Consider the following 15231-nt stretch of genomic DNA (forward strand, 5'->3'; position numbering starts at 1 on the left):
TTTCCATTGTTGAAAGGTAAGTGACTGTAAATCGTGGATGAAACTTTCTTCTTTTCTAGCCCTTGTTTATCCGTTTAAGGAACATCAAAACTAATCCTATTGCAAGGGACTCTGAGACTGATCCTTTTACCAGAGAAGAAAATCGAAAATACCACGTCCATGTACTTTAATCTGTCTTACACATTGTTTCCACCATTAGAGGTAAGAAATAAGTGCTGAACATAAATCTTTGGATATAATATATAGAAATGTTTATTTTTTTTAATAAATAATTAAAGATTTACTTATTTTAAAATAATATTTTATTTCAAATCTTTAGGCAAATCGAATAAAATATACAAATATATTCCCCTACTTTTCAGGATTTTAAAAAAGAAATGGAATTTTGTTGTTTATCATCGTTTAAAAATAATCAACCCTTTAAATACATTCAAAGAAAGATTAAAGTTATAGAAAAAGAGAAAACCTAACGAAGAATAAGAGTTAGAGAAAGATTGAAGGTTGCTAGAATAACTGGTAAGAAAAAACAAGCAAACAAGGACCTAATAATTATCAATAGTGAGGACGAGGTGTATAACTCACTCTTCAAATACACTTTATTTCCAAAAGCTTAGAAATCAATTATTTCAATATCGCAATCAGACTGTTGGATGGAATGGTTTATTCCTGCTAACTCAGTGTTTGAATACACTTTATTTCTAGAAGTACCAGATAATGTGGTGTCAACAACTACACATAAATCACTATGGGGGAAGTTCGATAAAACTAACATCAACCACAAAACATCATCATCTTCAATAATCTGAATAAGACTCGAATTGTTGAAACCATCATAGTAAAATTCAAATGAGATATAGAGAGATTGAAAGATGGAAAAGGCTTACTTTGAATATAATTAACAAATTGTTAGAAGGACGAATTTGATGGAATATAAGTCTCAACAACATGATAATTATGATAGTGTGAACTTTCATCTCATCTACATTCGAAAAGAATCCTTACTCGTAGAACCATAGAAACAAACATAAAGATTGAAACAGTGACCATTTACTTGTTTGTAAAAAGACCGACTTTTTTTGTGATACTGATAAAACGAAGTGTATATCAAAAATTTTAAAATGATACAATAAGATAATAAAATGATAAGTGGTAAAACATGATACAAAGTGATAAAAATGAAAAATGAGAAAATTTGAATGAAATATGTATTTTGTTTGATGATAATATGTATAAAACAATGAACAAAATCTTAGTTAGAATCAAATATACTAATACAAAATTAAAATAATAAAAAAATTAATAAGATATTGTAAATTTTGAAGATCTAGTTATAAATTAGAATAAAAATGGAGATATACAAATTAAAGATGGATTCATTTTGAATAAATTCGAAAGTTGGTTATATCAATTCAAATTTGATATTAAACTGCCAAATGGTAATTCTAATTGGCCAAAAAAATGCGCTACATTTTTCTCTTGAATTCGTTTAGTTGGAATATCATAATCGAGGTTTCCCATTTACTTTGTATTTCTATTTAAAATTGATACACACTATAACAATTATACTATGTTCAATATGCTGTTAACCGACCATAGGGGCAAATTCGGTATTATAAAAGTGTGCGTCATGTGAGCGGCACACGTTTTTGCCAAAATTCTCTTATTATTTTCGCTTTTTGACATAAATCTAAAGGACCCCAAATTTTTCCATTTTCTCCAGTTTTCCTAAACTTTTTATTAGCAATTAATTTGAATAAGATTTTCAAACAAATAAATTCAACCCACAGTAATCAAGAAATCAAAGCTAATACTATTAAGCACCTTATTTAGATCTAAGAATAAGATTGGTAAATGATATAGAATTTCAAGAACTATCAATCAAAATAAACAAATATGACCATACATGATTTCAAGAATCTAAAAATGCAATTAATTTCATGTAATAAAATATAATAACAAAAAATAATTACAAAAATAATTTAGGAGAGTGATAGAAAAATTGACACCGTTATTTTATAGTACTAGTTCGACATAACCTGACCTACATCCACTTCCCAAACTCCTCTTAGGTGCTTCACTAGAAGCATTTGATTCTCTCCACGACTTAGAGTCGAACCACTACAATGTTCTTTTTTCGAAAGTAACAACAACTTCGATAATTTCCACGATTGAGAATCAAATTGTTATTACACTCTTGTTATGAGTTCAAGAGTAACTCTTTACAATTGATTTAAAAATGAAGAACAAGATGAGAAAACACTATCAAAGAGTACATTTGTACATTTAAGCACGCAACAAATCAATCCTCACCATACAATAAATCTCTCTAAAAAATAAAATGAAAGAAAGAAAATTGAAACTTGGAGAGAGCAATAATGGAGGCTTTGTGTTTTATAGAGGATTGAAAATAATGTGAAATTGTCATAGAAATGAGGAGAAGATAAAGAATTTAGAGAGAGGAGAAAGTTGGTGAAAACCACATTCAAATTGGATAATTGGATGTTTGTAAAATTCAAATAAATGGTGGAGGCTTAATAAAGTAGTAATAATAATAATATTTTTTTAAAAGAAAAGATATAGCCAACAAAAATTAAAGCATGTGGTATTTTTATTGTTATTATTATTTAATTTTTAAACTTAATTAGTCATCAGACACAAACATAAAATAATATAATAATATATATTTTTCAAAATAATTTTCTTTTATGACCGAACAAAAAGCAAAAGCCTACCATGTGTCACTCCTCCATTGTTTCATATGTCACCTTCTAATTGGGTCCATTTTGATGATTTGGCGGCCATGTCATCACCTCGATTATTTTTCTGTTAAGATTGTTTCTGTTATATCTTCTTCGTTTGAGCTCCAATTTAAGTGATTCAAAATGCGTCAGAATTATTATTATGAGATCTATATAATAGACATTTCAAAATACTCGGATTTTTAGTAAATTATTTTAGGTTTTTATCATCAAAATATTAATTAGTTAAAATTAATTATTGTGAGATTAAGGGTCAAAAAGTCAACAATGTAGAGGAAAATAAATTTTTTTGATGAAGTTGTTGAAGAGCAAGATCATGAAATCAATGTCTTAAAGAATCAAATGCAGACTCCAAAAATTGATGAGTCGAGTCATACTCCTGTTGTACTCAAAGTTAATGACAAGGAAAAACTATCTTGTAGAAAAACCAGCGGCAACATTTCACTTCCGTTGCCTCGCTATCGATCTAGCAGCTGCAAGATATAATCATGAACTCCATAAGAGCTCAATATGAATGATCATCTCAGAATTCTTGTATGTATTCCAAACCATACACTAAAAGAATTGATAACTTAAGAGTGTTTGCTAGGTACCAATCACCCAAGTTCCAGTAGTCCAGTGGAAATGGTAATATGAAACAACACATTGCCCACTTTGTTGAAACCTCCTAATCAAGCGATTCATTCGAACCTTGAAAATATACGCTTTTAATTGATATACCTAAAGTGATTGACAGTTGGGAACAGTTCGAAGGAGAGTTCCTAAACCGCTTCTACAATGCTAGGCATATTGTTAGTATGATGGAGTTGATGAACGCTAATCGACTACATCGACCGATAGAGAACCTTGAGTCTTGACTGCAACAATCGACTCATAAACACAAGTTCAATCTGTACATCTCTAGGCTAAATGAAACATATATGGTGGAGTCAACTTTCGGGATTTCAACAACCATCGAAGTGGTTTAGATGCAGGCGCAATGTGGCTTCTTTAGACGACTTCAACTTCTCAAGCATAATGTGGGCACAAGGTGTGGGTTCATTTGAGTGTCATTCAACCTTCTTCAATGCTTAGCTCAAGCTTTCAAGTGACTGTCTTAAATGAATATAAGTTTCTTCCAATCAAACTCAAGTGCAAACTAAATTGGAATTTTCTGGCAAGTACCGGAGTTGATCATAGGGATTTATGAATTAATTTAATTTGCTTCCAATGACTTTTATAGAGCAGTATTTAATCAAATTGAAAGATGTTTGTTTAAGCAAATAAAATGATAAAAACAAAAAGAAGAATGCATGAATGTGAACCGAATGAATGAAAGTGGAAGTGTGATGCGTCGAGGGTGTGAATGCTTATGCATCGAGTGAAGGAAAATAATATGCGTTAACGATGCAAAATCAATTAATAAGATAGGATTGAGAAGATTCACTAGCATTCACCTACGTGATGCACAAGTATCCATTCATATCTTTAACTTATCAAAATGAAGTATTCACCTCTAAGTGTTTTAGGCTACATAATCTTATCTCTATAACGCATACTCAAGTTCAAAATGGACAAAAGGTTAACTTTATCTCTAAAGCCATTTCTTTTCCTGTTTAATGATTTCCACAGCCACTTGCTCTCTCGAGTAATTAGCTATTTTTACTTAAATCGATTGATCAGATAGATTCAATCAATAGATTAAGCACACATTAAACAAGATGAACTTCATCTTTTGCAAAACTTGTGAAAATGTTTGTTTATTCCTCCCAACCCATTAAGAATTTGGAAACTCGTGAGGGGGAGATGAGAACACATGGAAAGATAAGAAATGATGGAAATCACGGTTTATATTTAGAATAACAAGTGTCACAATCTCAATATCTCAATACAAACTTGATGAAAACAAAAGAATAAATGTTTCAAGGGATAGAAATGTCAAGTCGTCAGTCACAATTTTTTGTTTCCTTTGACTTTAATAGATGGTTGCTTCACTGGTGCTAGCTATGGAGAATGATGGAGCTCTGCCTCTAATTAGGGAAGAAAATTGAGCTTTCACTAGGAATTCCTCAAAGAGAAAATTAAGAGGTCGAAGACAATGGAGGATCGAGAGAGGAGTGAATTGGGCAAAGCTTCGGCTAATTTCTTGATTGAGAGTCTTAACATTTTCAACATGTGAAACTTGGGCTATTTATAGGTATCAAATGGAAATTCTTTGGCTTCTTTCCAATAACTTTCTGACACACTTGCAGTTAATTTCATGCGATGCTGAGCCAAATTCCTCGAGTCACAGGTTCATTGGTTCTGCTGCGTCTGTCTCAAATCAGTTCCTAACTTGCACTTTAATTTGACATGCCACCACCCATGCATTTTTCGTTTTCCTTTCTTCATAATTCTTTTCGACGCATGATTCTTCTTTCCACGCAAGCTTAGGTCGATCTGATCCTTTTATGCGTCTAATGGCTACAACATCATCTTTCTTTGTCAATTTCTACTTTTTTGCATTAAATCCTACATTTAAAGATGTTAAACTTATAATACTTTAGGAAAATAAGTTTTGCAAGTGTTGAGCGCAAAGCTTCATCTTTTTGCATGACTTCCTTCTTAAGTTAATGTATTTTCTACTGAATTTCTTTGATTATTCTAAATAAAAAGTTACAATAACTTGTATTTAGTTATCAGTAACTTTGTGATCGCAACTTAGGTGCTTACTTGACTGCAATTGTTATTTCCTACCCAATGGCCTTAAAACACATTAAATCTAACAAAAGTTACTCAATTATGAACAAAATATGTGAATTTAAAAAATCAATGTTGGAGACACACGATTCACTTTTCTTTTTTTTCTTTTTAACCTAAAGTTGCTCTTTTGGTTATGACTCATGTCATAAAACACTATTTCTTCTTAATAAGTTTAAATATAAGGCCTAAATAATCATCATAAACGAGAGTTATCAACATGTCCTAGTTTACCACGCTAGACAAATGACTCAACTATATAAGTAGAAGTAAATATTTTATTTTTATCAATACTTTCAGCATGGTTGTGAGAACATTCAACTTGAATATACCATCACTGAAATAACTATTTCCAACATACATGTCATATTTTAAGATTACAAGTTTATCAGATATGAAGACCAACTTCAAACATTCTTGCCGAGTAATGAACCATAAACTAAATTATTACGAATATGACAAATATGAACCATATGGTTGAGAGTGAATTCTTTGTTATAAGTCCTTTTGAGAACCACTTTGTCGTGTCCTTCAACCTTTAACGTAAAAGAATTTTCCATAATTAATTGTTCTCTAATTGAACTGGTAGATAAAATGAGAACATAACCTTATTTGCTCAAATACGATCAATAGCACATTAGCACTAATGTCTACCCACTATTCCTTAAAATTTCCTAACATTTTGAAATGACTAACAAAGCCCAATATCTACAATAAATTCTAACACTGCAATGAGTTTTGTTATATTAGCTTGAGCTTTTTTTATGAAAGTTTATTGACTTGCGACAATCCTTAGAATGATATTTCATTTTGTTGCAATTAAAACACTTGCTATTGAATTTTCTTGTATTTTGTTGTCTTTTGACTTAAACCCACGCCATAAAATTTTTCTTTTCTTATTGCTTGAGGGTTTAGCTTTCAACATTTATAGGACATTTTTGTTCTCTTTTCAAATCCAAGACGATCTGAAAATTCTTCGAGCTTTATCTCTCTATGCTTATAGTTGAGATAGTTCCATGAAGGTTGCAATTTTTTATGTTATTATTGGCTACCTAAAAAGATCCACTCGAAAATGTATTCTCAACATATATAAATCATGAAGAATTATTTGAATTACTTAAATTTGACTGATCATCATTATGAAATCTACCTTCTTGTAGTCTAGAAGTTACGAACTACGAATTTCTCTGAACCAGTAACATTTACATTATATTTTTATCTCCACTAAATTCTTAAGATTCTTTATTGAATCGACACTACTATACACATTGTAAAATATATTGTCTAGTCTATTCAAAATGTAATTCTGGTAAGAAATTTTGCATGCTTCCATGCATCAAATGCAAGTTTTTTTTTTCTTTCTATTTTTGGTCAACTCCCTCAAATAAAACGCAAGCCTCTTCTTTAAGAAGTTTTGCCCAGATTCAAAATGGCAAATAAAAAATGAGACATCAAATGAATGTAGTACGGTATGAGTCAAAATTTTCATTCCAAATCAATACTACGTCATTTCAAATCTCAAATTTTATTCAACATTCGAACTATTATTCACTTCAAATGTAGTATAAGGGTATTTTTTAAATAAAAGTCATTTTGTAATTTAACCTAAAAAGTATTAAAAACGATAAACAATAAGAATAGTACAATAAAGAGGGAAATAAATCACGTTTATCCTAACTTGAATATCAATTTTCCTTGTTACATCATATTATATTTTAAACATAAATACGAATTGCAATCATTGCCTTAAGTTTGAATTGTTGCACAAATTTCAGCTCAAAAGGTTAAATAAAGTATTTTTGTGTTCAATAAATTGCAAAGCAGATGTATTATTATGTAATTTTATTATTGCCAAAACAGAAACTAAAATTTCACATAAAAACGGCATTATAACTGATTTTTATGAGGCTTGTGACCTTTGATAGGGCTTTTTTTTTTAATAATTTTTTTATATCGACCAACTTACCCGCATCTCGATTAATCTCACGAGACAACCCACCTAACCTTTGTCTCACCTAACCTTACAATATTTGGATGTCAAAGAAACTTGTAGACTATTAAATCCTAGATAGATAGTAAAAAACTCGTAGGACCTTAAATCCTATCTAAGTAGCCTACCATGAATTGAACTCGTGACCTCTTAGCTTTGATAAGACTATTCCACATTCAATTTGACATTGCAAAATTCAGTTGAGGTAAAAGAAATCAACTCTAAATTTTTTCAATAATAGAATAAGGAAAACTAATCTATTTGTTCATCATATCTTTTGGTACATTTTTTAGAAAAAAAAAGTTACCCCTTGTATGCCTATTAATTCGACAACATAAGTATCGCATTCTTTTAATCCTTTCTCATCTCTAAAGACAGCAAAACTTAAGAGTATAAGATACTATTTGCCATCTTAAATGTTAATGTTCAATCCTCCACCCCACTATAATTGTACAAAGAATATAAATATTGATATTAAAATGAAAAAGTCACTAGACCTATTGCCTTCTGTCAAACTCACACCACAGTTTGTTTTGAAATGATATAAATTTTGGCAACAAGTGCAGAAACCTAATCAAGTTTATTACTCAACACAACCGTCTTGATAATAATTGACATGACATTCTTCCCTAAAAGTTGGAGGTTAGATCCCCATCTCCATAGTTGTACTAAAAAAGAAATCATTTCAACCTTGTTGATGCTCTCCATGATAAGCATCGACAAGATTTTATTCTGAGTTTTATCGAAATGTCTTCTAATATGTCTACACATACCTTGGTTGGAAGACCATCCACCCTGGTTCATGAGGTCCACAAGTAGTGTAGCAAGTCTTATTTCTCGAGTTTAATTATGTTTTCTTTTTGTTGCTACTATGACTAAAATTTAAAAAAAAAAAAAAAATGTAAGCAACATGAACGGTTTAAAGCGACATAATCAAATTATTCATATTCAGTTACTAACACTTTTGAACAAATCAACCCCAACCAAACCCAATATTAATTTTCTGCCAAGCATCTAGGAATCCAACTTTAGGGTACTATAAATATGTATTGAACCCATAAGATCTCCCTCTTTATTGTGAAGATTCATGCAAGAGGCAAAAGAAGCATATTTCACAGTTACAAATGAATATACCAACATTTTGGGTTAAATATTCCAAGGCGAAATCACTGAAATATTTCCCATTAATGAAGGGAAAACAAAATATATTCACTAATCTACGTAAAAATTAGAGGGTTACCAAATAGATAGCCGTGAAGGAAAAAAAGAAAAAAGAAAAAAAAAAACTTCAATCGAACCTCCTAATTATTATTTTTGCAACTGATGGGTTTTGGTGGAGTGTGGAGGTCCCAAGCAGAGCTCTCAAACACTTTAATGTAAATAAAATCATGGAAGCACAGCTCTCAATTCTTTCCTATCTGCTCCATATGACTGCAACGGAAAATATAAGGTGGTAAGACCAACCAGAACTACAAAACTCACTTCAAACTATAGAGGTTATTTTTTATCAACAGATGAACACAAAGCTTTCCATGCAGATGCTATGAAAATCAAGAAAACTTCTAAAGGGACTTCCAAAGGTACCCTCCGTCCGATATAGTAAGGGACTTTCAACCATGATTTTCCCTCAAAGCCAATTGGCACAAAACAAAACGATCCTCCAAGGCAATATGAGGTAAGAGAGGGTACAAAACACTGTAGGGTGAGCAAAGAAGATTAAAAAACCAAGCCGACCGAACCAACTTCAGTTGGTCGGTTTAATATATATGTTGGTTGGGGTTCTAGTCAGTCGGTCAGTCAGGTACCAATGGATGGATCTTGAACCAAGCATTGTTTTAGCTTTAGGTAATGACTACCTATTCAACAAAATAATTTTTTTATTATTTTATTTTTCCAAATCACCTTCACTCTCTCTCATTTTTCTCACTTTTCATCCCCATCTTCTCTTCTTTCTTGCTCTTCTGTTTTTCAATTTATCCCCCACCAAAATGAGCTTAGCTCAATTGGCATCAGTATGTGCGGAAGACTAGGAGGTTCGTGATTCAAATTACGCAACCCCGACTTGCACTAAAAAAAAGTATCCTCCACTAGAGTGATCCAATGCCACCACCACCACAAACTACATTGTCAAGGTTTTGGGTTGATTGGAAATCTTGTGTTTGATCTCCTATAGTGTCCGTTCCTATTTAATATTGATTTCTATTTGTTAGGCATTCTATAAATTAGTCCACAAGTGAGGGAGAGTGTTGAAGTATTGATATAATTAGGTTTGACCTATCAACTTAAGCTTTTGGGTCAATTGGTAATTTAACAATCCCACGGTAGACCACTATTTCTTTCTCTTTCTCATCTTCTTTTCTTTTTTCATATTATCCCTCTCTTCAGACATTTTCTTTTAATCAAAATTCTCTAGCAAACTCCCAGCAACCCAGGTAGCTCTAGTGAACTCTCAAAACCGACTGAAGTAGACCATTTTGTGTTTTTTTTGTGTGTTCTTCAGTAGGGTAGGTCGATTCCATACTCAACCCAAAACCGATGACCAATGATCGAGCAAAAACCAACATGTCGGTGGTCGATGTTGGTTTGATCCCAAAGTTGACCCAACCAACCAATGATCACCCTTGGGAAACAGCACATGATGATCGGCATAATTGAATCAAGTGGGTGAACAATGATAAAGAAACGAAATAACATACAATAAAAGAATGATATTTCTTTTGGCAATTTAGCATTTAGCACACTATTCTTACTGCTATTGCTTTTGCTATAGAATAAAGAGCCATGTTAAGAAGAAAGAATGATATTTCTCAGCCTTCCAAAAAAAAAAAGAGATTAGCCATCATTCCATTTCAAGCGTGAATTTCATAATTTTGGTCTGATTTAGCATTCGTGCTCAAGTTCACTTCAAATTTGTAAAGAAACAGTTGAGTGAAAGGAAATGACAAATACCTCAGTTCCAAAACCTTTCACATACACATTTGTGAAGAGTTCAGAAGGATCTGGCAATGGATTTTCCTAAAACAAGGCATAAGCAACAATTATCATTTATATCTTCTCTCTAAGACGATGCAAAATGTTTCCTAGAGATTGGTTCATAAATGAATGTATTCAATAAATTTGGGCATGCACAAACATGGTGAACTATTAACTTATTTAACAACATGCTACTTACCTTGGCTTGAGCAATAGCATCATCGACTTCTTTTCTGACTTCCTTCTCAATATCCTAATGAACAAGAAAGAAACATTTATCAGAAAAGTTCAAAGAACATGGTCTAGCAGATCAATCCACTGAACATGATGCATGCATGTGAAGCATGTGATTAGTCCAAGTGACAACATGTTAAGTAACTTAGTGAACAACCAATATATTTCAAATTACAAACTACAATAGTTAGCATCCAAATCCAAGTTCAACAATATACCTTTAGCTCCTTTTCAGTGGCCAGATCATAGGATAATACTAGTTTTCTTATTCTTTCAATGGGATCACGTTCCTGGTAATATATCATAAAGAAAACATTCAAAACTCAGAATCTAGTTCTAGAAAAAAAAATATATATATATATTGTGAAATGTTATTTAGAAAATGATTAAATATCCAGAAAGTAGTAAACCTGTCTAACACCAGAGATCTCATCACGTGTTCGGTATGTGCTACCTGGATCAGACATAGAGTGACCATGATACCTATATGTGTCCATTTCGAGAATCTGAAAAAAAAAAAAAAAGGAAATAACATAAATATATTTACATTTACCAGAGGGGAACCATCATGTGCCAATTTTATTTATTAGTTCTTTTTTTAAGAAACAAGAATATACATTCAAAGACGGAAAGAACAACAGCCTAGGGACTGGGAGTGGAGAGAACCCTCCCAACGAGACAAAACCATCGTGTACCAATTACCAAGGTCCCTTGTTTAAAACGCGTTCCTTAGCAAAACTTAGTCCATTCTTCAAAACACATTCCTTAGCAACAATGATATAGTTACTACAGAGAACTCACAATTGGTCCATTCTTCAAAGCATGCTCCTTTGCAAACATGCAAGCCTGTTTGACAGCTAAAGCATCCATACCATCCACCTGTAACCCAAAATTATGATCGTAAGTTCCTTTCTTTCCCTTTTTTTCCTGGGAACTCAAGAAAGCAAGGAAACAACATCCAAAAAAGCTGCCACAAATAAACGATATATGAGACATTGGAGGGTATCGTTTGAGGATCCTCAATCTTTCAAAAAAAACCTACAGATTTAGTAACAGGATTTTTAATAAAAATATCAGAATGAATCCAGTTTGTGATATTCAAAAGAAGGTCCATAAAAATAATCATGATATGAACATAGAAAGCAATAACAAAACAAAAAATAGTAACAAGAAACTCTGATAAAAGCATCTACAACAGCAGCACAAGGAGGGTACTAGTTTATGAAAGCAATAACCAGGTCCATGATACTAAAATAGAATGCAATACAAAAAGAAAGGATAGTAACGAGAAACTTCAATGAAAGCATCAACAGCAGCAGCAGGGAAGGTGGTATTTGTTTATTCACACAATCCTGTGAAGTATTGGCACCTTGCTCGGATTAAGAGATTAATCACTTAGAAGATATTTTAGTCAAATATGTTAAAAGAAACTGTAGGTTGAACCTCTTCAATAACCTGCAAAAGACATCTCGTAGGCAATGTTTAGGTGAAGACACTTATCATGAGTGGGTCCAGCACGAGTGATGGCTCCTGCCTCACACAGTGCCTCAAAGAAACTACCCATCACACTGTTCCGTGTTTGTGAGCGTGTGATATATATGACACAAAAGTTGCCTTAAAAGCATAAAATTAAGGTAATATCCTCAATATTCGACAATGTTCGCTTTCTCTTCACCATACAACACACTACTGTGGAAAAGATATTTACTCTGTCCTTGAAATTATCTAAATGTCCAAATGTACAAGTTAGTATTTAACAATAACTACTCAGATAAAAAATAAAACATTAGAAAATGAAACAATAGTAGTGCTAAGCTGATCCATTTCCTAAGTTTCTCAACTATGCCTTCAAGTTTTCATTGACGTGATTTTTTAAAGAATATTATGACTGTTTTTAGGGAGTAGAAATGCCGTAACCGTTGAGCTATATTATATTCAAGTTGGCTCAAGTTTCCATTGACATGATAAACAACTTTTTTCATTTAAAAAAGTGCACGCCCACCCCAAGGTCCAGACTCTAGAGACATTGAGGGTTTTCTCATTAAACTTACTTGAGGATTTAAATAAGAAACCTCTAGGTGCAGCGTGCAGTTACTCAGAGACTCCAGGCCTTAGCTAACACAGATTGACAACTCTTTTAATTGCAATTCCAATAAGGATGACCTTTTTTTACCTCGTCATTTGGAATTTCTTTTCAACTAGGCAGAAACATGTTAATACTACAACCATAGAAGTAACATTAAGTCACAGAGGGGGAATTGGGGTTGTAACACACTGACAAAACCCCAACCGCAAAGTCTTGCCAACAACATTACGAACAAAGTGGACCAAAGAGACAGCACAGAAGTCTTTGGAGTAAATCATGTGAAAGATAAACTAGCCTAGAACGTAAAGTAACTTTGAACTTCATGTTCATGGTCATCATGTTGTTGTGTGTGACTCTGTCTATTACTTGCCCAAAGAAATTTCGTAGGGATGATATCTATTAGCTTAGACTTTTTGATTTAGTGGATCTCCAAGGCAACAGAAATACATACTTTCAGGATATGTAAAATATGTAAAATAGATTATTTGATCGATCAGGTTAGTAATTTTGATCGACACTTAAACTGGGTCTTATTGATCAATCAAGCTTTTCCAAAACAAGATTGGGACTTCCTCATTAGGCTTGTGACTTTCCTTATCTGTATTTGTTGGCGACTGCAACTGAAACCACAAGGGAGGTGGATTAAATCATTTTGCAGAAACGATGGAGGACCGACACTGCTGATAGTGAAGGATAAAGAAGGTTATATATATGGAGGCTATGCTTCTCAGGCATGGGAGAGGCATGGTGATTTCTATGGGGATCTGAAATCATTTCTATTTCAGCTGTATCAAACAAACTACTACAATATTTCTTCAAGAAGCGAAAGATAGGACGAGAGAGAACAAATTGAGGAAACCAGCATCAACAATAAATATTCAACAATTAAAAAATGGGGATCGAGAAGCCTCACTTTCAGTCCAGGAACGTAGTCTCCACGTTTATAATAAGCTGGACTCTTCGCTGCTCTCCATTCAGCAGTTCCCATACCATCTAACAAAACCACAACCACAGTCAAACTAATTCAAACGAGATTGTGACAAATATATAAAGCATATAGAATTTCAGTGTCCAATTTGAGGTTGAATTTTTCACTCAATTCTTACAATGGTTGTTTTCGCAGACAAGAATGGCAGGCAGATCCCAAAGCGCGGAGATATTAAGCGCTTCGAATAATTGACCCTGATTCGCCGCGCCATCGCCATAAAGAGCAAAAGTAACAGTCTCATCCTTGGAGTACTTCTGCGCAAAGGCCACTCCACATCCAAGAGGAACCTGAGCCCCAACAATACCATGGCCGCCATAGAAGCCAGCGTCCTTCTTATAAAAATGCATAGAACCACCTTTACCCCTGGAGCAGCCAGCCTGGCGGCCCATTAACTCCGAGAAAACCTCCAGGAGCGTTCCTCCACGACCAAGGAAGGTACAGTGATCCCGATAAGCAGTAATAATGGCATCCTTCTTCGTAATCGCAGCCTCCATTCCCACAGCGACGGCTTCCTGACCATCGTAGAGATGACAAAAACCGCGGATCAACTTAGCCTTGTAGAGAGAGTCAGCGGCGATTTCCATCCGGCGCATCAGCGCCATATCGCGGAAGAATCCGAGCAGCTCTTTGGGACTAGTCTCGACAGAACGCGAGGGTTCATCGCAGTTGTGGGCCGTGAAGGGGACGGAAGTCTCGACGGTGAGCGTGGCAGAGTCATCGGCAGCCGAGGAGATCGAACGGCGGAGTGAGGAGGAGTATGAGAAACCGGAGACGAGCGGCTTGAGGAGATTGGATCGGGAAACTGCGTGAGAGAGAGCCATGTGAACCGCGAGATCAGAAGGAAGGTTTGTTGAGAGTTTGAGATTTGAGAAATGGTCCACAGACGGGGACGGTAGGTGAAGGCTGCGTATGATTCTTCTTCTTCTTCTTCTTCTATTTATTTCTTTTATTCTTTTCAGTTTATTATTCCTTTTTTTTCTTTCCGAAAGACTTTATTATTATTATTACATAATTAAATTTTGGAAAATTTCCACCCTAAACTTTTGGTGTATCAATCAAAATTAAATAGTTTAATGAATTTAAATTTTAAACTTTTGTAATTAAATCCATTTATACCTTTGATTAAATTCATAAATGAATCAAAATTAAATAGTTTAATGAATTTAAATTTTAAACTTTTGTAATTAAATCCATTTATACCTTTGATTAAATTCATAAATGATCGTGGATGAATTTAGAACCTTTATTAATTCATGGAACATCCCTTCAGATTTTGGAATAGTCCCCCAAGAGGCTGTTTGATAGTGATTACCATTTATCTTTTGTATTTTAAAAATAAATTTCAGATTTATGATAATACATTCTAGTTTAAATAGTTTTTAAAGTTTGCGAAATTTTAGTTTTCTGTTTAATTAAATCTATAAACTTTCACTTTTGAGTTTATTTAAAAAAGAGTTAATCGATCTTTTGATATAAAATTATT

General features: G+C 33.2%; 1 protein-coding gene across 1 annotated transcript; it reads right to left on the reverse strand.

The window, feature by feature from the left end:
- Nucleotides 1–8510: 8510 nt before the first annotated feature.
- Nucleotides 8511–14684, reverse strand: LOC120075660 (pyruvate dehydrogenase E1 component subunit alpha-1, mitochondrial-like). The gene is made up of 8 exons (XM_039029254.1): nucleotides 13867–14684; nucleotides 13674–13753; nucleotides 11476–11553; nucleotides 11085–11180; nucleotides 10893–10964; nucleotides 10640–10693; nucleotides 10417–10482; nucleotides 8511–8898 (listed from the first exon to the last, which is right to left on the reverse strand). Exons 1-8 carry the CDS (start codon nucleotides 14567–14569, stop codon nucleotides 8854–8856), a joined length of 1194 nt encoding a protein of 397 aa, XP_038885182.1. The 5' UTR covers nucleotides 14570–14684; the 3' UTR covers nucleotides 8511–8853.
- Between the last annotated feature and the right edge of the window lie 547 nt (nucleotides 14685–15231).

Source organism: Benincasa hispida, chromosome 4 (genome assembly GCF_009727055.1).
Source record: "Benincasa hispida cultivar B227 chromosome 4, ASM972705v1, whole genome shotgun sequence".
Lineage (NCBI taxonomy): Eukaryota > Viridiplantae > Streptophyta > Magnoliopsida > Cucurbitales > Cucurbitaceae > Benincasa > Benincasa hispida.